The following is a 23,463-nucleotide window of genomic DNA, read 5'->3' as shown; positions in this document are numbered from 1 at the left end:
CTTCAAACCTCACCATCACCGCTTGCAGGCTGTGTCTGAGGCTGCTTTTTAGCTTAGGCAAGACAAACATACTCTATTTGCCTCTACCTTAGGTTATAAGGTGACTTTGTGTATGAAGTTGACACCACATAATCTTTGCACTACAGTAGTTTTATCTGTAAATTCCATGTTAGCTTGTAAATAAGGTATTGCAGAGGAAGGTGTCGTTCCTTGTCAGAGAGGGACTCATTCACGAGGACTGGGGTCTTTAAAGCCAAAGTTGCAAGGGTCTGGTAGGTCTTTTAAAGCTGGAGAAAGTCAGGGTGGGATAAACTTGATACAGACACCCAGACTTCAGTCCTGTTTTAGCTTTTTTAATATCCTTTGAGATCCATGAGTTTGGTTCTTCACTGACAGTGACCCTTACAGTACCATTCAGTAGATCATCTCTTTGGAAAACAGGAAATTATTCTTTATGTTGTTCCTATTCAGTGACACATTTTCTTAGAGAAATAAAGCCCTACAGAACTGATTTTTTTGGTCACTTGGATTAGGTAGAATTAAGTGAGTTTGTTAATTTTTGTTTTATACAACCCCTCCAAGTAGTCACAAGGTAGAAGTTCTTAAGAGTTCTCCCAAAATGACCTCTCCAAGCAAGTGCTGCTCTTGCAGCACAACCCAGAATGTTTTCATGTGGCAGAAGGACAGAGGATAAAAGTTGGGAGACCTTAGCCACCTTCTTGCTATGTTTTTTTGAGGATCCCATTGATTAATATTGATCCCAGGGAGGCCTGAAGGGTGATGCAGAGTGTTCACTGAAATTAATTGTAGTTTTTATCTTCTGTCTCTTTTAAAGATATTTGTGATGTGTTTGTTCTTATCATCTCTTCCTTTTGCTGAGTATAATGAGGAAGGAGAACTTTGTCTTGGAAAAGTTCAGTTTGCCCTTTCCCTAGATGGCATCTTGTATGTGTAGTTAAGGTAGTCAGATCCAGTTGTGTGAATAAACATCTGGAATTTGGTTTTTGTTTGCCCAGGATGGCTCTGTGTTAACACAGGAATGTTCTACCTAGCTCAGGGATCAGGATGAAGCTTCCTACTAGAACATCAGGTTAGCAGAATCTCACTCTAAATTTGGAAAATCAGTCTGGGAACACCCAGTTGGAAAATCTTCTTTAAGGTAGAGCCTCATGCAGTGAAAACTAGAGTGAAAGTAGGGAATTTTCCTAAAGAGCACAGAAAAGCTTCCCTTTGTGAATTGGAGTGACAGAGTTAAGTGATATTGCTGAAACTTTTTGAGTCATTGATTATAACAACTTAGCCTGGAAATTCGTGATTTAATGACTAAAATTTAATGATTGAGGAGTCAGTAAGCAAATTAATTGGACCCCCCTATTTGCAGGAAGGTGGCAGAGGTGTGGGGCTGGTGGCCAGGGAATGCCACAACCTCATCCCTGTGTTCCTTTAACTGGCAGCCGCGAGCGTCCGGGTCTCCATTAGCCGTGTCTTCTTCCAGAAGAGACTCCTTCCAAAGCCGAGTAACGAGTCTGGAAGAGTGTTTTCCATAGGGCTTTGTGGAACAGCTGCTTTCTGAATCATTTTCCTGATGTGTGCAAATTTTTCGAAGGGAGTTTTTTTTTTTTGTGTGACGGAGTCGTACGTTGATCTGGCCCTGCCGTGCCAACCTGCACTGGGGAGTGAGGGATTTCAGAGCAGTGCCCTGAGCAGCACTTGGAAACTTGTTTTGCTGCTCTTACTGTGAAAAAGATGAGCATCAGTGCTGCTTGTTTCAAATGCAGGAGAGTAACACAAATATTATTAGTTTTCTTGCTGCCTCCTGTGTTTCAGAATTGAGAAAGAAATACTTTCGTAGAGCTCATCAAGTGAAGCTTGTAGTTTGAATTACTTCTGTGCAGCCTCCACCTCTGTGTGGGCAGTAATTCTGTGGGTGGAACGCTGTGCCACTTCTGGGGAAAATGGCAAAAAAATCATTAGATACGATTCCATTCGGTCCCTTTGTTTTTACAAGTGGAAAAATGTCTTGTGAAACCTTGAGTCCCCGTGTATGCTTTGAATTTTAGCTTATTAGTTGGCTCGGAGTTAAGGAATGTTTGGCTATTGTCAAGTGAAGTCCTGACAGTAAAAGCAGTTCATGTTATGTCTCTGGAAGTACTTGTGTTGTTTTATAGCTGTATTTATTACAGAAACAGAGGTGGGCCCAGTTAAAAATTAAAATTATTGGTGTTTTGATTTAGGGAGAAGATTATAGAAACTCTGAGCTTGGCCTATTTTAATAAGTACATGTGATAATTTGGAAATGGGTCTTATTTTGTGAAAGGAGAGTTTAAGAACAACTATATGACTTGTTCTTGGTCTAGATTGTAGTAGTATATAAACTGTAAATAGTGTTGAAATGTAAATGTGCTGTCAGAAGCTTGTTAGTGTATCTAAAACTCCTGTGGGAATGGGAGACCTGATCATATCCTGTCATGGAAAATGTTATACTGGAAATGATTTGAGTTGTGGTAATGGCTTATAGGCAAAATCCCTTTTTTACTGAAAGCCTCTATTATAATGAAAAGTTGGAGTGGAAAAAGTAGGTTTACTGTACTGGAACCATGATAACAGTCCATGGCTCAGCACTTGGATCAATTGACTCCAGATGCTTTTGTCTGTAGGCAGTGGATCCAAGTGTGGTTTTGGAGTGGAAGCCAGTTAATGACCTGCTTATTGCTGTTGGAGAGTCCCCCAGGAAAACCTCGCAGGGAATGCCAGCAGGTATCCTTTTGGCATTCCTGGCAGAGGTCAGAGGACTGGCTGGAGTTTGGGATTATCCACGTGTGCTTTGGTTATATATGTGAACCTGTTTGCGTGGGTTGGATGTAATTCCAGCTGTGTGGCTGAGGTGTGGAGATCTGCAAGGCAGCATCTTCCCCAGACACATATCCTGAAGGTAACACATTGCTGCTGTCTCCTTTGCTTTCATGGACTGAATTTGATAGGGATGAACTCCAGGCACTTGCTGTGACCCAAATTCAGTGCTCTGCTTCCAAGCTGCTTTCTGGAGCTGCTGTCAGTGGATCACCTGGGTACTCTGAAATCTTAATTTATACTTGGTGCAGACAGAACTACATGTTGTCCTGGCTTCCAGCTGTTTGCTCTAAGTCAGCACAGCTTTTACTGGTGACCTGGAGACTGTGAGTGCTGTCAGAAATCAGTCTTCTGTTCAGCTCCAGCATGGCATCACAGTTCATTCCTGAAAACAAGAATGTGAGTGAATGGCTCAAAGCTGGCTCTATCTGCTTGGATTTTTTGGTTTACTATTAATTTGAAAGGAAAATCTTATCAGGAGCAGATATGATTGTGAAAGCATGGTTCCTTGGCTATTTCCCCATTTACTCTGACTTTTCTTTCCCTGTGTGGCTTTTCACTGCTGTTAAAATGCCTTCAGACTTCCCTGAGTTTAATGGATACCAGCTGAAGAATTAGAGGTTAGAGCTGCATGGTGGTTATTGAGGCAGCAGTTTCTCCATGTCACACCATCCTCCAGTTGCTTCCTTTGCAAAACTCCTTCCTGCTGCCTCTGAGACAGTCAGGGAGGATCCTTGTGATCTACATTGTTCTTTCCAGGGATGTTTTTCGTCCTGGGTAAGGACAGGGAAGCGTGGGAGCTGATTTCCCGCTGCAGCATGATTTACTTGTGCCCCTCCATGACCCCACATTCAGTGCTGTCATAAGCCTTCCCTCCTGTCTCAGGGTTTGTTTTTCTTGGCCCCAAGAGGGTGGTAGTTGTTCAACAGAAGAAAAAGGGTGATGAGACCAACCTTCAAGTTGTCCAAGGTTCCTGGACCTGCTTTCATCACCCCAAATCTTTCACTGGTGGAGGCAAGCAGCTGGTATTGGGGTGGGGATTTGGTTTATTTCTGCAGTGTAGCAGGGCAGGGGGAATGGGAAGAGAAAGATGCTTAGGGATAATACAGCAGTGGCTCATGTGAGTAGGTGTGTAAGATGTGATCTGTCTTTGTGGAAGGACTTTGAAAGACTCTTTAACAAGTAGTTCTGCTGTTTACACCTGATTTTTTCATGTGAGCCGGATTCCCTGGCTCTTTTTCCAGTGGAAGTGATGCAATACCAGGATCTTGGAGTCCTGGAGCTTCACCTCAAGCTTGGCCCCCCTCTACCCCAAGGACACCAGAGAGACTCATACAGATTTTACTCTCTCTCCAGTCCCTCCACAGTGATGGCAAGAAAGCCAGATGGGCTTAACCCTGCTCCAACAGCCCAGAGGTGGTACAGCACCATCAGCTCTGGCTGCCTTAAGAGGTTGTTAAAACCTAAAAGTGTTCTGAGCTTTCTAGTGAAAGCTGCCAGTGAGATTAAGGGAGATCAGGTGCTTTTTAATTAATGTGGTGGGGGGGAGGCCAGACCACAACAGTGACTCTGGTGGTAGCAGTCATCTCCACATCCCAAATGCCAGTGGATAGGTTTTTCTCCCCAGTGATGAGAAAATACACTTTAAATATCCTGACTTAGTAACCAAGGGATTCAATCAATTACTCAGTGTTTCACTAAATACAGAAGTGCTGCAGCATGTGAACAGGGTCTGTTCCTTAAAGAAACCACTTAGAGGCTGAAAAGTTTTTTGGGTTGGTGATAATTTTTTTTTTTGAGGTTTTGACAAAAAATTCATCTCTTAGGGGGAAAATGGAAAACTATTGTGTTGCTCACTTGGTTTCCTCTCTTGTCTGCTGTGGTCCCCGGGAATGCAAACTTGCAGTGGTGAGGGAATATTGCCTTCATCTCTCCCTCATCATTCCTTATCCCTCCTCCCCTCCCTCCCGTTGATGTTTAGATGTGTGAAACACTTTTCACTTCAGAAGCTGCTGTGCTGGATCTTGGAAAAGAAAACAAGCCCCTTGTTATTAGTAGCTGTTACTATTTACCAGAGCTGTATTTTCTGCTCTCTTCCAGCACACCCTCCTCCACAGCAGGAAATGAGGGGACGGTGGAGAGGCCATAAGCCAGAGAAACGAGCTTAATTATACAAACAAGTGTGTTTATGGGAGTCTTGGGTCTTGGAGGCCTCAAACTGCACAGACCACTTTGCTGAGGGGGCAGAGAATCAAAGTCTGTGGGCTCATTCCCTGTTAATTAGAGATGACATTCCCATCCTTGTGGGGCTGGTGGTGGTGTGCATCTGGTGTGTTCAGATGCTGAGATGCACCGTGTCTCATTTTGGAGTACTGAGCTTTGTTAAACCTTCTCCCTTTAGAACTGTTGCCATGATCCCTCTTGGGTGAGTCGATAGCATAGATAGGATCTGGAAGCTTGGGATCAAGCAGCAGTGAGCTGGCTGGGCACCATCACCTGGCTGGGGTGGGTCTTTTGGCTGTTTGTTGAGCTGTTGCTTCTACTCTGATGGTAGCACTGTACTGTGTGGTGGTTTGTTTGTCTGGACCTTCAGTGTTCATTAGCTCGTCCTCTAATCCTGTGTGTGGTCCTCGAAAGCTGGTTATCCCTACACAGTTCTGGAAGTGTGAGTGTCCACCCCCTGTCCACAGTTTGGCCCTTTTTGTTCTGTTTTGGCAGCCAGCTTGAAGCATTTGCCTCTCTACAGCAATCCTGCAGCCTCTGGTGTCTGTCTGAATTCCCGTTGGTGTCTGTCCTGCAGTTGTTGTCTCAGACACCTGAGCACAGGAGAGCTGAGCTGAGCTGAGGGGTGTGGACAGCCCTGGGCTGGGAAGGAGCATCCGTGGGGTGATGAACACTGTGAACTGCTCATGTGTTTCAATAGGCAAGTTAAATATTGACTAGTCCTGTGTTGAGCCCGTGGTGGTTACAGGAATCATTCCTGGACTCTGGTGATTCCCCATCCCGCCCTTTTCTTTACGGATGATCTTTGTTCAGCTCGGAGTGTTAATTTTCTTCCTTGGCATAAATCATCTTTGATGATTTCTGGGTTGGTGTGTGAGCCCCATGCTGTACATAAATGAATGAGTGACACGAGGAATATCTACCAATGTAGTTATGTTGTATGTAATGTACATAAGGAGAGAATGTATTTTGTTCATTTTTTTCTTAATAAAAATGTATATGCCAGCAAGGGTGTTTTATTTAAGGTCTGTTTGTTCACATATCGCTTCTGAGAACGGAATGAAGGTGTTGTAGTGGTGGAGAAATTGTGAAACCAGTGGTGCATTATGTCTGGCCTTGTTCCCTGACATCACTGGTGAGCAGAGTCAGTATCCCATAAATCCAGTGTGTTCCTAACATTTACAACAACTTTTATTGAGGAGGAACACAGAGTTAGAATATAGGCTGCTGCAAACCACTGATTTTTAATATTTGACTTAAACCAAAGTCCGTTTTGGTTTTTTTTCTTCTTTACATGAGCTGAGACTTAACCTGGAACAAAATGTTTTATTTTGGGCACTTGAAGGCAAATAGAGATGAACTGCCCACACTGCTGCTGCCCTCGAGTGATGCCATTCCTGGCTTACAGATGTGAGGTTTGATTCCCTCCTCCACAGCCTGACCTGAGAGTGAGGAGAGGCTGCAGACCAGGAGTGAGTTGGGATGAAATGCAGAAATAAGGATGAGCTCCCTCTCCCTTCCCTCCGTGAGCCTGAAGGCACCCACAGCTCAAACAAGTGCTCTGGCCATGGTGGGGCTGCCCTCACCCGCATCAACCCAGCATCCCACCCCTCTGAGTCATCTGTTTTATAAATTAAGTTTTCCACTGCTATCATACTTCCTCCTGCATGGGAAAAATACCAGTTTTTCCATGGCTGACTACCATGAAGGTCTGGGTTGGTTTTGCTCCTGCTGGTTCAGTGTCTTCCCATGTAACATCTGCAGAGCAGAAGGTTGTGCCTCTGGAGCACAAGCCCTGCCCACCCCCTTCTCACTCAGCCAAGAAACGAGTCTTTTACATAAGAATGTTTATTGACAGAAATACATGATGCTTTCAAAATATATTTGTAGGAAAATGCAAGAATAATCTCTACAATCCAGTTCCTCAGTAAATTCCAGTGTAAATCAGACTCCTGTCCCCGTGAGAGATGCTGCTACACAGTACATAAGAGCTCTAGGATATGTGCAAGGTTCAACAGGTAGCCACCTTGGGAATTAGATTTTCCTTCTCCAGTCCCTTATGAATTATGACTTCTGTGTGTCTTCTGTAGGCAACAGTCACAGTTTCAACCTCATCAGTTGGGTCATGGCACTGAGAGCGGGAGATAAAATGGTCCTAAAGTATTTACACGTTCCTTGTGAATCTGAAAATAGAAAAGTCTCTTGCAAGGACCTCTGAGCTGCTTGTAAAACTCTCTCCCAAAGGTAAGAGCAATAATCTCTTTGTACAATGTGTCGGATGTTAAAGCTGTTCTGGGGGAGAGAAGAGGAGCGTGGGGAAGGGAGGAGGGGCAGGGAGGGAGGAAATGCCTTTATTTATTATTTTTGGTCTAACAATTATGGCTACAGCTACAAAGGGAAGGGTTAAGGCCAAAGATGCTCATTGCTGCATTTCCTACCTGATTTTTTTTTTTTTGTGTTTTCCAAAAAGAATGTTCTCAACATAAAAAAAAAAAAAAAAAAAAAAGTACTGTTTTCTTTTCCTGTGGAAATAGTTCTTTAAATAGGGGAAGGAAAATCTACTATAAAATATTAGTGGTTTAAAAATATGGTGTCTGGAAAAATAAATAAATGTACAATTCCTATTCAAATATAAATCACTATAAGCACTTGCTGAGCAGTTCAGTGGTCTCTGCTCGGAAAGATTTAAGGTTGTTTGATCTCAAGCCTTTGTAGGGTTCTCCTGGAAAGTCTTTGGACCTGATTCATTAAAGCACTTCGGCATCTCTTTGCTGGGAAGGGGGAATCTTTAGGCACATGCCAAAGCCCGACTACCTGGAGATGCCCTGCCAGGGATGTCCTCATGGAACACCAGCCCCTGCGACCACAGCGTTGCTGCTGCCCCGTGTTTTTGCTGTGTTTGTTGCCTGGGAGGGACAGAAAGGTGAGGTCACCGACCTGCTGCTCGTCTCTCAGGGCAACTGGGAAGCCAAGACACTCATGGAAGCTGTTGTGGATACCCAGACGGGTTCTCTGAGCCTTGTGGCCACGTTAGTGAGCTGAGCTTTATGCTGCCAGAGCAGGGACAAAGCTGTGGCGCAGGGTTACCTGGGCGAGAGGTGTTTTCCTGCTTCCTGTCAAATTCTGATGCCCTACCAGGCTGGCCTTTAGCTTTTCCTTTCTTTTCTTTTTTCTTTTTTTTTTTTTTTTTTGGTATTTATTTTAGCTTTTATTTCCTCTCCCCTCCAAAATGACTTCCCCATAGTGCAGTGCACGGGTAAGTGAGGTGTGCAGGATACATCGCTAATGAATAGCAGGAATATTTACATACAAAAATAGAAAGGTTTTGAACACTTCAGACTCTGCCCTTCGGTGCAGGGGAGAAGGGGGAAGAGCCTCTTGTATCTTCTGCCTGTCCTGGGGCTGAGAGAACCACCCCGACCCTCTGCTTCCTGAGTACTCCCAAGGACCAACTCGACCTGATTTCTCCAAGCTTTCCATTGCTTGGCTGTGCTTTTCCCCTCATTCAGGGCAGCCATGGGAGCGGATCCCAACTGTGTTGACTTGGTGGCAGAGCCCGAAGGAAATCTCCCTGTTGTGCACATGATGAGTGCACAGTTGATGGCAAATGGGAGAGGGAGAACAGTGCTTGGACACTGCTCTTCTCTGCAGCTCCTCTGGTTTGCAGGGGGCTTGGGACAACCACCATCCTCCTGGTGGGAGGTGTGCTCACCCAGGTGACCTTCTGGTCCTCTCCTCTCTTTCCTGTGTGCTGGAGGATGGGTCCCTGACTCTGCCAGTGCTGAGCTGCTTCACTGGCACCAGTGCAAAGGTGTGAAACTCTCCCCATCCTTTTAGAGCCACTCAGGAGCTGTGATGGGGAACAGAAAACCAGAAACAGCATCAGTCCAGCCATGGGTTTCTTCTCCCCTCTGTAGACTTCAGCAGAGGGAGACCTGGATGACAAACCAAGGGCTGCAGGATGAAGCTCAGTCCCAGCCTTGCTGCTGTGCTGGAAGTTGCTTTGCAGGTCTCTGTTAGTTTACTGGCTTGTGAGGAAGAGCTTCAGAGCTTGGGCTGAGCTTACAAACCTCAAGGGGAGGAAACACCAAGGGCTGTACAGGTGGAAAACCCTGAATGCCACCAGGCTGCCTGGCTCATGTTTCTGCTGCTCCTTTACCTCTTCTGCTGCTCAGGCAGGAAAACATGAGCACAAAAATCACAAACCACAGTGGGGCACATCACCCATAGGCTCGTGCAGGATGGATGAAGGCCGTGAGGTGCTGCTGCATAATTCCTGGAAGGTAACTGATCATTGTGTAGGGAAATGCAGCACCAGAGATGGCCTCCTGCACCACAAAACCCCCAACATTATGCCTGGCATCGCTCTTCATCTCCACACCCTTCCCAAGAAGGATGAACTCAAGGAATTACTCCTTTTCCTCTCCTTCCCTATCTCATCCCATCAATACAAGAAGCTGCTGCACCTCTCTTGGTTTCCACGTGGGTGTAGGATCTGTTCCACAGCCCTGGGTGACAGGGCTGAGCATCACTTGGCACTGCTGCATCCCTCCCATCCTGCTGGATCCGGATGCATCCACCTGCCCACGGCACAGCGAGGGGCTCTTGTGCGTTTTAGCCGGCGATTTCTGGGGAAAGGATGGAAACTGGATTCAAAAAGAACAGGCTTTTCCAGCTTTTTCCACTCCATACCTGGGTGCTGGGGAGGGCGGAGTGATGACTAAACAGAGGGGTTTTTTGAGCTGTAGTTGCCAGCTGCTGGTTTGCTGTTGGATTTGCTCCCTCTCCCATCCTACTTGCTTTGTTTCTCTTCAGTTTTGAGTCACTCGGTAGCTGGAGGATGCTGTTGGTGTGGTTGGATGTGGGATGGGAGGAGACACCAGCAGCTTTTCGGGAGCAAAGCCCCCCTGTTTGCCCATGGCTGTTCAGTTCTGGTGTGGTAGGTGGGTGGGGGGTGGAGGATGCTTGTCTTGATGTGGCCACCAAAGTGTCTTGACTTGATGTGCCCCAGAGGTGTCTTATGCCCCTTCCTCTTCCGTCCTGCAACCCATGTGGTGGCACAAGGGGCCATGATTAGTCCATTAAGGAATTTTCTGGGGTTTTTTTTGGGGGGAGGGATTTTGCCTTATTTTGGAGCTGTGTGTGCGTGTGTAGAAGGATTAAGGGGATTTTTGGGGGGAGTGGTGGTCGTTTTTTGCTTGATCGTGTTCTGCACCCTATAAATGCGTGTCCTCCTCTTCCTCCAGGTCCTCCTTCATGAGGGTGTCGAGAGGAACGATCCAGCTGTCCCCCAGCTCACCGTTGAGGTTCACCTTCTTCTCCTGCATTTCGGAGGAGGTCTCCATCACCTCCAGCGTGGGGTTGTCATGGTAGCCGTTCTCCATGGTCTGCAGCTCCTCGGTCAGGCGCTGCTACGAGAAAAGAAAACCCATAAACCCCGCTGGAAAACACCTTGGCCACACTGTGAGTGTCACCTTGGGGCTGTCACCCCCCAGGCAGCTGTGACAGCTGCCCCTATAGATTTATATAACTACACATAGGGACTTTCACAGTGAGGTTGAGGCTGGGGGGCAGCGAGGGGATAGCATGGAGCTGGCAAGAGAGAGACTCTGCTAATGATGGGAGGGAGGAAAGAGCAGCCAGAGACATGTGGAAAACCTCCAGGAGCAGCTGCCAGCTTCAGCTTGGTCCACTCAGGACCTTGGAAAGAGGTTGAGTGTTGCTGCCTTGCCCCAACCCTGCATCCCAACTCCTGCCTGCCTAACTCAACTCCGCTCTTCCCCTCCCCTTTCTCCCACCCTGTCCCTTTTTAGCTGTTTTATTATTATTCTTTTCCTTGACCCAGGGGCAGCTCCCACCTTGCAGAAGCTGCTGGCTCTTGCCCCTCCCTAAGCATCATCCCTTCTTATCCTGGAGCTCAGTGGAAACCAAGCAGGGAATGATGGAATCAAGCACTTGATCACCCTGGTCCTTTGATGTGCTTCAGGCTCCAACTCAGCCCTTCATCCCCTGGCAGACCCCCAGCCTATCCTAATTTTGCATCCACTTGGGCTCCTTCATCCTTGTCCTTCCCTAGAGGGATTCAGTGGGGAACTGCAGTCCTTGGTCAGCCCTTTTTGGGACAGCAGGGCTCTTAGTGGGTCCTTCATCCCCATCCTTCCCTGGAAGGATTCAGTGGGGAACTGCAATCCTTGGTGAGCCCTTTCTGGGGAATGTAAAGCTCTCAGTGGGCACCCCTGTTAAAATCTGCCTCGATTTACAGCTTGATCTATTACAGTGCTGCTAGTAAATGTCAGGAGACAGGCGTGGGAGGGAATCCATGGAGAAGGAAAGGGATGATGAAGGAAAACTGCAGGGCTTGGCGCTGGCAGAGGGGCTGCAGAGGCGCTGCTGGGGGTCCCCTGGGTCACTCACAGCAGGGGAGATGTGGGCAGGGACAGTGGGGTGGAAAGCAGAGAACACACCTGGGCTCTCCCAGGGGCTGCTTCCCTGTGGGATTGCTGGTCCAACCCCCAGAATGACGGATGGATGCTCGGGCAGCACTTTCTCCCACCATGGCAAGGCACCCCCTGGCCATGCAGCAAGGGGAAGGGGGATTTTAAGCTGGGCTTTAGTAGGCTTTTAGTCCTGTTAAAAGCTACTGGACCCTACCAAGCGCCGGAGGTGAGAGCTGGGGGTGTTATGGATGCAGCTCCCGCCCCTCCGACCCCTGTGTTGGAACTCACATTAAAGATCAGGGCCACATGTCCATCATCAAACCCGGGGAGATCAGGGTGGATGTGCTGGGTATTTCCAAGGGAAAACAACGGAGGGGGGAAGGGAGGGAGGGGAGGGAAGGGTTGGAGAAAAAAAAAAAAAGTAAAATAAAAAAAAAAACTTTCAAATCATTTTTGGAAACGAAGCAGGAGGAAAACAAAATAAACCACCCAAAAACAAAGCCAGGAAGGAGAAATGTGTTTGATTTTCAGAACTTGCATCCCTTGCTTTGGTGGCGCTGCTTTACCCGGTGCCTGGTGGGAATTTACCTCAGGAACATCCAGCTGGGACTGGTACCTGTTCCTCTGCACCAGGATATTTGAGGGACACGCATTCCCATCGCTAAAAATACCCTCTTTCTACCTGTTTTTTGAGCAATATGAGGCAAGAGTTGTTATACTGCTCCCTGTCTCTGCTGGGATATTTTTCATCCCAGTCAGGGAGATTTCATCCAAGGGATGATGAAAACCCAAGGGGACCACACTGCAGGTCAAGCATCTGTTGAGGTCCTGCATCCTCCCCCATTTTTTTCCCAAAAAATCAAGCCTTGTAAATACAGGTAATTCTGATGCTGGTGTTGGTTTGCTCTTTCCTGCCTCCTATGCTCACCTCCTTTACACTGCAAGTATCTAAAGCAAAGGTTGCCTTATCCCTGTGGGGCAAAGACTGGGATCCCTGGGGAAGGATGAACTGGTTTTGGGGGAAATGACTTGAAGTAGGATGCAGGGGTTTGCTTCTTCATTGAGAAGGTGGTTTACCCTGATTACATAATTTGATTTTATCCTTTTTTTTTTTCCCCTCCCTTTCTGTTTCTCTCTGTTCTGGAGCTGAATCCTCAGCAAGAGCAGCTGGGAGCAATGAAAACCCTGGTGCCGGTGCCACAGGGTGTGGGAATGGCCAGTCCTTGCAGGTGGATGCTGCACTAAAATCACCCAAAATTGCTTCCTGAGATAAAAATTACATTATTTTCGTTTTCCATGTCCTGTTCTTCCTTAAATCCTGCTGCTGCTGCTCTGAGGTTTGGCCCTGGCCCAGCTCTTACAAAGGCTGAGCTGTGCAGGGTCGATGCCCTCCTGTGGATGTTCTCCTTCCTCCCTCCCCCCCTGCACACAGCCTCGGGCTCCCTGGCATCCCTGGGAAGGCATCGAGGTGATTCTGGGCACCCACTACTCATAAAAGTATTTCAAGAATTTTTTTTTTTGGGGGGGTATAGGTGGTTTTGGAGGGGGGTTTTGGGTTGAGAAAGCCTTTCTTGTCAAAATTATGACCCAAGGGTGCTGCCCAGCTGTGCTGTGCCCTGGGTGGCAGCAGGGATGAGTGCCCAGCCTCTCCTATTCCTGCTTTTCATCCTGGCTGCTTTCCCCCCCCCAAAGAAGCAGCTCTTGCCCCTCAGGAGCACCCACAGCACTTGGGCAACCCTTGAGCGAGGGTGGTACCCGCTGGGCGAACCAGGATGTCTCCACCAGCGGAGACGTCGACCCTGGTGATCCTCCATCTCCTGAGGGGGATGAAAAGGTCTCGGGATACCCGTCCCACCCCCTGCCACCTCACCTGGTCCTTCTTCTGGGAGAAGCGCTGGTGGCAGCAGCCGTAGATGGCGGCGATGAGCAGCAGGGAGCCGGCCAGGGTGACGATGGTGATGATCAGGGGGGTGCTGAACTCGTCGATTATCGCCTCCCTCTCCGTTTTGTCGTTGGTGACGTTGGCGATGCCGATGCCCAGCTGCCACACAAGGGACAGGTCAGGCCCCGGAGCCACCCACCCACTGATGCACCTCAGGGCACACCTGCCCTGGGGAAGCTGTGCTGTGAGCAGGGACCCACTTACCTGCTCTAACTTGTCCTTCCTCTCCAGCTCCTCGAGGATGTTTTCAGGGTGCAAAGGGACTGGGGGAAGAAAGAGGCTGCAATGAGCACAAGGCGGAGGGGGGGCAAGGTCGTGCCACCGTCCTCTGGTCTGTGAGGTGATCCTCTTTCTGGAGATGTGTGGGCATGAAGCCAACCCTTTTAGGTGCCAGACAAGGAACCAGGATCTCTTGGAATGGGGACAACCCCCAGTCCCCACCATCCCCCAGCCCCAGGGGGTTGGGGGCATCTCCAGTGGGTGATTTATGAGAGAGGTCAACGTGAGGCTGTTACCAGCTCCTTCAGGCCATGCCAGAGCAGTGTAGGATTAGTCCCCAGTGCCTGGCTGCCTTGCCTTAGGTCAGATGCTGGAGGCTGGACTCCCCACCTAATGCATGGTTAGATTGCCCTGATGATGAGGAAGGGGGGGATGGAGCTCAGGCCTTCCTCGCCTTCGTGTTACAGCAGCAGGATGTCTCCTTCTGCCTGGCACCCTGGTCCTAAAGCAACATTTGGGCATCCCAGGGCTGAGATGGATTTCCCCAAAGGGCTGTGACATGGGCAAGAAACTCCCCTCTGTGGTCCCTTAGGGAAGGATTTGAACTGGGCACTGGATTTTAACCACTTGGGAGGAATTTTTCATTCTGGAGACTCGTTTCCCGCCTTTAGGCATTGTGGATGGGAGAGGGATCTGGTGCCTTCCTTGGAGAGAAAAGCTCATTTCTGGAGTCTTCTGAGCCAATGGGACGGGGCAGCCCAAGGAACAGAGCCCCTTGGCCAAGCCCCACCAGACCTGAGGGTTCTGCCAAGCCTCCACCTGCATCCCCGTGCCAGGGTCCCCAGTGCCAGTCCCATCCTGTCCCGCTCTGGGCAGGAGGGCGGGGTCATACTCACGGTGCAGGACCACCTGCACGTCCCAGCGCTGGGACTGTGGCTCGTGGGACAGCAGTGTCACCGTGCAGCTCTCCCTGCTGGCGTCGAACGTGTGCCGGCCCGTCGAGCACAAGCTCTCGAAGAAGGAGATGTTGGCGCTCGCCGTCCTCCACTCAGCCTGTGGGGACAACGAGGGTCAGCACTGTCCCCCCACCCAGGGACTGCCCAGGAACACCTCTCCCCTTCAACAGCAATGGGAAATGTCCCATCTTCTAAGAATGACCCCTCCGAGGGAAGACTGGACGTGGCACTCGGTGCCATGGTCTAGTCGACACGGCGGCGTTCGGTCACAGGTTGGACTCAGTTACCCCAGAAGTCTTTTCCAACCAAATTCCCTCTGTGATTCTGTGATCTTCCCTCATCCCTTTGCACTGCCTGGCTGCTGCCGGCCCTCCCAGGGAACAGGAAAAGTTTAAAAGTAGTTTCTTTACAAGAAGCCGAGCTCTTGGCCGCAGTTCCTCACCGGGGCCCTGCACCAGCCTTATCTGTGAGCCGCAGCCTTCGGCGTTACAGGAATAGCAGGTCCCTGAGGGAAGCAGGGCGGGGGGGCTGGGGAGGCTGAGGGGCCACAGTGGCAGCAGGGCAGGGCTGTGCAGCCCCACTGTTCCCCCACAGGCATCTTCAGCCTTTCTGCTGCCTGCATTTCTACCATCTGTCCTCACCAACACGGGTCCCTGTCCTTAGAGCTTCCTGACTTCTCCATGGGGAAGAGCAAGAGACAGTGTTTTGCTTTTGGATAGAATTATAAAATGGATCACTGAATGGTTTGGGTTGGAAGGGACTTTAAAAAAATCATTTAGTTCCACGCCCTTGCCATGGGCAGGGACATTTTTTGCTAGACCAAGTGTCTCCAAGTCCCATCCAAACAGGCATTGAACACTTCCAGGGATGGAGCATCCACAGCTTCTCTGGGCAAACAGGAGTGTCCCTGGGGGGAGTAGCCTGGTCAGCACTGGAGGAGTGGTAAAGGGGTAGGTGGAGCCCATGGTCCCTCTAAGATATTCCTGAGGCTTTCTGTATCTGCTCAGCACTATGTAGCAACTGGGAGCTCACTAGAGACCATCACCCTCCTTCATGCACAGATCCCAAAGCGTGGATGTGGCACTAAAGGACATGGTTTAGTGGTGGGTTTGACAGTGCTGGGTTAGTGGTTGGACTCAGTGATCTTGGAGGGCTTTTCCAGCCTTAATGATTCTATGATTCCATGCACAGACCTGGCCTCCACAGGTCCCATATGGAACATGCTGCATATACAGCTCCTTTGTGCACAGGTGCTCGTGCACAGGGGCTTGCCTGCAGAGTCCTGTGTGTAAAACTCCTCAATCCATGCTGAAACGAGGTGGCTGGATGGGAAAGGCTCTGCTCCTGCCAGCTCCATTCCCCCCAAACCTTCCCCTCCCTCTCCAACACCGCCGGCGGCCGGCAGCATCCCGCCTGCTGCACCACAAGGATGGGAGCTGCCCGGCCGAGGAAGGCACCTAATCTCACCCCATCTTATCTAAATATTTGGGAAGCAGTCAGTGGAGACAGGATGCACTTGCCGGGGCGGAAGGCCGGCCCCGGGTACAGTGCGAGGGTGAGCTCAACACTCGCTGTCCCCGGGAACCTCGCCTGTCCTTTCGCTTCGCACCGGGAGAAACCTCCCTCGGGCCTCTCGGGAGCTGTGCCATCCCGGGTGCGTTCCTGGGAAAAGAGCTGCACGGGAAACCTGCCCCCGGGGCAGCAAGACGAGGTGGCATTCCCTAGAAAGCTGGTTCCCGACAGGACAGGGAGGAGGGGGCTGTGGCTTGGTCGTGGCGGTGGTTTTATCACGTCTGGACGCTGGGTGTTGCTCCTACGCCTGGAATGTCCTGAGGTTTATCAATCCCTGGCTGTGCGGCGCTTTCTGCTCGGCAGAGGCAGGGAAAGCCTCTGCTGCCTCCCTGCATCCTCCTTCCCCCGCAGCTCTGCATTCCCCCAGCCCTTAATAACCCACTTCTCTCACTACCACTCTGTGGGGGGGAAAAAAAAGCTTTTAAAGTGTTTTTTTCTTGGGTGGGAAAGGAAATTGGATGCGAGGCTAAAACGCAACTGAGCACCAAAACCACTTCACTGCCGGCTGGTGAGCAGCGCCCAAACCCCCTCCGAGGCTGAACTGGAGGGACTGACCCTTTCCAGGCTTGAAGAGGGACAGGGTAAGGCCGCTGAGCCGGCAGGGATGCCCTGGCAGCTCTCCCCTCCCCACTCGCATTCCTTGGCCGGAGTTGAGAGGCGCTGCCGAGCAGCTCGGATCCGGTTCCCACACTGGCGGGGACCTAAAACCAACATCCCCGAATGAGGTAACAGCACTTGAGTCAACAAACCAGCCCCGCCAGCTGGACAGGGCGAGGGGGACCACGACCCTCCTCGGTCAGGGGGTCCCTCCACCTGCTCCGGGCAATGTCCTGCTGTGCCCAGACTGGTGGGTGTCACACAGAAATTCCCCCAGTAAAGGTCAGGTGCTCCTGCTGTTGCTTTTGCAATCCCCACTGCAGCAAGTTGTCCCAAGCATCCACCGGCTCAGCTCCCTGGGCACATCCACAACCCGGTGGGGGACACGATGGAGGAGGACCAGTGACTCCCTGGGAAGTGGCCACAGGGTCATGTGGCACAACCATAGCTCGGGCTGCACCAGCCACCTCTGACATCATCACCTCTTGCTTCACCTGACTCATTTTGGGGCTGAGATGAGGAGCAGAACACCCATCTGTACATCCACCCATCCGTACATCCATCTCTTCCAAGGAGGAAGTTACTCAAGCAGCCAAGAAAAACCCAACTGAAAATACTTGACAGCCAGTCCTTGGGAAAAGGCATCCAGTGGAATGTGAAGCATCAAGCTAATAAGCCTTATTAAAAAAACCATTAAGATCCTGCTCTAATCAAAGGAAGGAGAAGGAGAGGGTGGGGGATACATGGACCAAACTGTTCAGGGCTGGTTCAAAGCATCACCTGAAGAGGAAGGATGCAGGGAGCCAACCAGCCCATAAAATATATTTGATCCACAAAGTGGTACCAACTGTATATTTGGCTTTTGTTTATTATTTATAGTTTGAGTTCCTTTTTATTTTTAAATTTACTGGAGAGACTGAGGTGTAATGGGGCGAAACGTCCACAGTTCCTGGGTTCAGTCCCAACTGTTTGTTGGAGTCTTTGCATCAATGTTGCTGCCCCACGAGCCCAGCCACGGGGTGAGTGGCTGCACAGTGCCTTCTCCCTTGCCATGTGTGATCTGGACATGTCCCCCACCACTGGTCCCCCACGTTGCCCTCGATGCTCCCCTGGCTTCTTGCTGGATCTGAATTTTCAGCACAACGCCGCCCCAACTCTGGCTCAGGGTTGGAGCCGTTTCTGGAGCCACTTCTCCTTATAGCACACACTTTCCTGTTTTCCCACGGGCTGTGAAACGCAAAGGATTTTTTCACTCTGCTGTCAGGATTTGGCTGGGGGCATGTTTACCAGGGCCTACAAAGCAGGGAAGCTGCATAGTGCCATTTCTCTGTTATCTGCGCCGCTGAGGAGGCACAAAACCCGTCGCAATTTTCAGGAATCCAACGAGTGGAAGGTTGATAGGAGTTGTTTTGGCAGCCCACGAGGGTGCTGCTGTGGGAGGATGCACCCTTCGAGCCTTTCTGTGGCTGTTTTGAGGCATAATTGGCATTTTGTACTAACAGTGATTCGGCTCATTATTAAGCCCAGAGGAATCAAAGGGAAACGGGACGACGGACTCGCTGCTCACCAGCTCCAACACTCCATTGCCCCATGGAGTGGGCACAGAGGAGTGATGGATGAGGCCAAGCTGGGATGTTTGCCCACTCCCTAACTCACCAGTGCTTCCAAAAAACCCTCCAGCAAAGCCATGGGAAGGACAGCGGCTCCATAACTGTACCCACAAGGAAGAGGGAAGCATTAAACACTGGCATGGTCATAACTGATCTCAGGCTCCAAAACTGGGTTTTGTCAATCTCTTTAAATATTTTTTTTCTATATATTCAGTATAAAATTTGGCAAGAAGCTTTCCCAGCATGAAACCTGCAGCCACGTCCAGACACTGCAGGGGGAAAGGGGTGGTCCCAGGAGAAACTGGGGCATCGTGGTAATAAGGTCCCCCCTTGGAGTCATCCTCAGTGTTGACAGCAACACTGAGAACACCATCACTTCTCTGGGTGTGTGGGCAAGGAGCACTTTCAGCCAGCAGCAGCCCAAGTAGAAAGGTGATGACCATGAGATGGCAGCAGAAGCAGGTGCTTCCCCTCCTCCAGGAGCACCGTGGGTGCTGTCAGGAGGTCCAAGCCCTCTCCAGGGCTGCCAGGCAGGGCCACCACCAAGGCACAGGGAATTTCCAGAGCTGCTGTGGTCAGCAGGAATGACTGTGCTCATCTCAGCCTGTGTCTCAAGGGGTTTTATGAACAGTGTGGTTTCACTTGGTGAAGAGAGTCATAGGACAAGGGGGAATTGTTTTAAATTAAAAGAGGAGAGATTTAGATTAGATGTTAGTAAGAAATTCTTGGCTGTGAGGTTGGTGAGGCCCTGGCACAGGTTGCCCAGAGAAGTTGTGGCTGCCCCATCCCTGGAAGAGTCCAAGCCCAAGTTGGACAGGGCTTGGAGCAACCCAAGCTAGTGGAAGGTGACCACATCCCTGAAATGCCAGTTTCCTGATGCTTAGACTGTCAGAAATCAGGGCATTATAATGCCAAAACCCACCCCTGAGCCCCACCCAACAGCTCAGGTGTGTCCTGTCAGGACCTCACCAGCCAAGTGGTGTCTCTTCCTCTTTATCATCAGCCTAAAACTTCATCCTATTTAGAAGTTATCAGTATTTTGCATCTTCCCTAGTACAGGAGACTCACAGTTTCCACAAGAACCACTTTGAAGGTGGATATCCCTCAGGAACACCAGCAGACCCACCAAAAGGAGTCTTGGTGTGCAGACTTGTGTTGGGCTTGCCTGTCCCCAGCCTTGGCACTACATTTTGCTATTCCCTGGTCTTGTACAGGGTCCAAATCAAATGAAATGGAGTTTTTTGCTCTCACTTTAGGGTTCTGTGAGAGCTGATACAGCATCAAGGAGCACAGTGAGTCCCAAACTCCAGGTTCCAGTGCTTCCCAGTTGCTCTGCAGTCGGATGCTGCCCTAACCCAGTGTGAGGTTGCAAGGTCTCACCAACTACACAACAACTCTGGAGCAACACCACAGTCCTTTCTTACCTTTTGGAACAAAATTTCTGCCCCTCAATTAAGGCAAAAAGTTCTCCTGTCAGGATTTGCGTAGGGAAAGATTTACCCTTTAAAATTTCCCATTTAACTTTTTTGTAAGACCTCTGAGGGCTCAGCTGGTCCTTCAGCTTGAGGAAAAAAAACCACATGGGCCTCTTCTCCTCCTGCCACATCCCCCACTGGCTGACACTGCTGAGCGTGGGTTTGCATTCACCACCTTACATTGGTCACACCTTATTTGGATGAAATTACTCTCATTTCTGAGCATTTTCTCACGTGCTCAGAGCAGCAGCTGATCTCCCCTCACAGCTCAGCTGCTAATCCTCCATGGAAGTCCAAAAAGGTGGTACTTACACAGGTTTTGGCTTCTTTCAGATACATGGTGAGCCAGTTGTTTTGCACCTCTACAGGTGCACCTTTAGCATCTTTGCAGATGACCTGGAAAGACAGAAGAAAAGCAACTCTCAACTGCTGGGAAAGGTTGGAAGGGCAGTTGGTCCCTGATTTAATTGCCCCAAGCCAGGAGATGTCCCAGCAAAAGCTCTGCTCCATTTTATGGACACGAGACAGGCCCAGGAGCCCTTCACTCAGCCCTTTATATGTGGAAAGGGTTTTCACAGATGACTGACACAACTGTCTGTGGAATGTTTGCTAATGCCCTTCCCAGACCAGGCCTAGGATTTGCAGTATGGGGTAAAGCAGGAATTGCATGGGAAGCAGGAAGATCCATGCCAGCAGACTGTGATGCAGCCCAGCCCCACAAAAGATGATCATCCAGAAACAGGATCCCCTTCCCAGCACTTTGGTTATCCTGAACTGTGTTTTGAGACCCCCCAAAATTCCCAAATCACTTTCTGCTGGTATCATCCATGTGCTGTTTACGCTGAGTTGTGATCTTTGCCCTCTCATCAAGTCCAAGTTCACACCAAGGCAGCTTCTGCTCTCCATAATGCTTCCCTCCTTCCCAAATTTCACTTCTTCCCTGTTCAACACCCAGACCATAATCTCAGAATCATTGAATCATTTAGGTTGGAAAAGCCTTCTAAGATCATCCAGTCCAACCATTCCCCCAGCACTGCCAAGGCCAACACTAAACCATGTCCCCAAGTGCCACATCCACACGGCTTTTAAATCCCTCCGGGGATGGGGACTCCACCACAGCCCTGGGCAGGGTGTTCCAAAGCCTGACAACCCTTTCAGAGAGAATTTTTTTACCCAATATCCAATCTAAACCTCCCCTTACACAACTTGAGGCCATTTCCTCTCATCCTGTCACTTATTACCTGGAGGGAGTGACCAGCCCCCACATCACTAAAACCTCCTGCCAGGGAGTTGTAGAGAGCAAGAAGGTGCCCCCTGAGCCTTCTTTTCTCCAGGCTGAGCCCCCCCCAGCTCCCTCAGCTGCTCCTCATCAGACTTGTGCCCCAGACCCTTCCCCAGCTCCTTTCCCTTCTCTGGACATGCTCCCCTTCACCTCCATCCTCTGTGGATGGGAGAAAGGGATGGGACTAAATGACCTTTAAAGGTACTCCAGAGTGCCCACCTTCCCACAGGTGTCATTACCTCATTTTGGAAAGAAGTGTTCAGGTGCTGGTGGCCAGGACTGCTGGGCACTGTGTGGTCCCCTGGGGCTGGGGGGGATGGCTGGGCACTGTCAGGGCCCCGGGAGGCACTGGTGGGTTTGGCTGATGTAGGTCCAACATCGTGGCTTCTCTGGTCTGAGTCCTCTACATGCACCAAAAAAAAAAAAACAAGCAGGGAGACACTGTTACTGTACAGAGGATACAGCTGACACAGCTCTGGTAGGGATCAGCTGAAAATAAGCTTTCAGCTCTAGCCCTGCCTTGAGGATCATTGTGTCAAAGCTTGGAGAGGCTTTGGGTTGCTCCTTTTAATTTATTTATTTATTTATTTTAGATTAACTTTGATATAGAAAAAATATCATTCCTGACTTTACTTTCTGCTGCTGAAACCCATCAGAGTGTTCTGGAGAGCTGAACCCAAAGTCTGTGTTGGCTGTGTGTGGGTAGCTGGGTAATCACCTAAAAAAGAAGCATGGGATGACATTCATTTCACTTGATCTGGGGTGTCTTCCATGAAGGTTTCCTCAACAGAGGCAGACCTGGCTACCCAAAATCTCCCAACCACCTCTATTAGGAGGGGATGAAGTGCCACAGCCTCTGTTGGCTGCACCTCCATGGAAGAAGTCCAGGGAGACATTTAGAAGTAGTGCCTGGTGCTAAGTGAGACAGCCTGGGGTGTCCTGCCTGCCTGTTACTCCAGGAGGGCACAAGCCCCATGTCTACCACCCTCATGCAGGTGTCTCAGATCTGAGGGACCTCAGATGATTTTGTAAAGGTCTGGAGCATCTTAGAATTATGTGTGCAATGGGAGCAGTGCAAGGAGCATAGCAGCCTCCTGCCTCCCCTGTTCCCTTTGAAGACATGGATCTTCATCCCTGGGTTCCTAATTGAGCCTTAGATGATGACAAAGAGAAATAAAATGGCACAGGATGTTCACAGCCTGTTTGCTTTTGGGACTCCTGCCTCTTCCACAGAAAAGATGAGGGATATTTCTCTCCCAGACACATTCTGAAGGCTCCAGGAGAGAATTAATTCCAAAGCCATCTGTTTCTCTTACATTCCCTCACCTAGTTATTAAATATAAAGGGTTTTTTAGACCTCTTCAGGCTTAATGCTTGAGGTCAAATTTGAATTAACATATTTTCATATATCATCCTTTAATGAAGAGCAGTCCTGTGGAGCAGGAGGGGAATGAAACATCCTTCATGATGATACTCATTTCACCTCCTCATGGCTGCTAAAATGCTCAAAACATGACTTAGGTGAATCCAGTGAAGATGGTCTTGCATTAAGACCTTGGCCCATTCAGTGATGCCAACAGCTGAAGGGGATGGAGATGGTTTTACAGTGGCTTCTTTATTCCAGGTAACTGGAAATTGGTTCAAGAATGACATTCCCCAGGGGAAAATGATGAAGGGCTTCAGTGTCATCATAGCTTTTATTCAGAGCCAAATGGGAGCTGAACCCACAATCCCAGCCAAGTCTGGAAGGCTCCATGGAGCTCTCACACTCCCACAGGGTGACTCCTTCCCTGGGAATGCTACCAGAGAAAATGCCAAGGGGGACACTAAACTGTGCCTCAGCAGGGCATTTGTAACTAACATGACTCTGTAAAGCTCCAGAGATCTAAACAAAACATATTAATGGTGTTCAGCAAGATCCTGAACACCACATGGACACTCCTAATGCTGCTTAGACAGAAGTCAGCAGCCAAACCCCTCCCGCAGCAGTGAAGAATGTCCTCCCCAAGTGCTTAGACTCTTTTAGAGGTTGCAGACTCAGAGTTTAGCCACAAAATCTCCTTAGTCATCTAAAGCTCATTTGCTGTGCATGCCCAGACAGCCTTCAGTAAGCTGTCAGCTGTACTAGGGGTCTCCTACACTCAACATTCCGGGTGCTGTCAGACTGTTTCACCAGCTCTGCAGCGTCGGTCCTCACCCCTGAACCCATCGCTGCTGGCCCCCGTCTGCTGTCACTGGAGATCGAGTCACTGCAGTTGATGGTGCCCTGGGCACTGTTCAGTCCATCCAAAAGCCACTGT

At 49.6% G+C, this 23,463-nt stretch overlaps 1 protein-coding gene across 4 annotated transcripts in view; it reads right to left on the bottom strand.

Moving 5' to 3' along the window:
- Positions 1 to 7,468: 7,468 nt before the first annotated feature.
- PODXL (podocalyxin like) overlaps positions 7,469 to 23,463 on the bottom strand; it is a 46,494-nt gene continuing 30,499 nt past the window's right edge. The window contains exons 3-9 of one of the 4 annotated variants that reach the window (XM_051795226.1): positions 21,403 to 21,566; positions 20,194 to 20,277; positions 14,568 to 14,724; positions 13,657 to 13,715; positions 13,381 to 13,551; positions 11,799 to 11,855; positions 7,469 to 10,484 (exon numbers count right to left, since the gene is read on the bottom strand). In XM_051795226.1, coding sequence (XP_051651186.1) covers positions 10,290 to 10,484; positions 11,799 to 11,855; positions 13,381 to 13,551; positions 13,657 to 13,715; positions 14,568 to 14,724; positions 20,194 to 20,277; positions 21,403 to 21,566 — 887 coding nt within the window. In that variant the 3' untranslated portion in view covers positions 7,469 to 10,289. The remainder of the gene's footprint in view (positions 10,485 to 11,798; positions 11,856 to 13,380; positions 13,552 to 13,656; positions 13,716 to 14,567; positions 14,725 to 20,193; positions 20,278 to 21,402; positions 21,567 to 23,463) is intronic. The other 3 variants (XM_051795227.1, XM_051795228.1, XM_051795229.1) reach the window with 3 other exon arrangements.

This window comes from Manacus candei, unplaced genomic scaffold (genome assembly GCF_025592945.1).
Source record: "Manacus candei isolate 608988 ecotype Guabito, Panama unplaced genomic scaffold, ASM2559294v1 h1tg000042l, whole genome shotgun sequence".
In the NCBI taxonomy this organism is placed as follows: domain Eukaryota; kingdom Metazoa; phylum Chordata; class Aves; order Passeriformes; family Pipridae; genus Manacus; species Manacus candei.
This window is presented reverse-complemented; position numbering and strand designations above follow the sequence as displayed.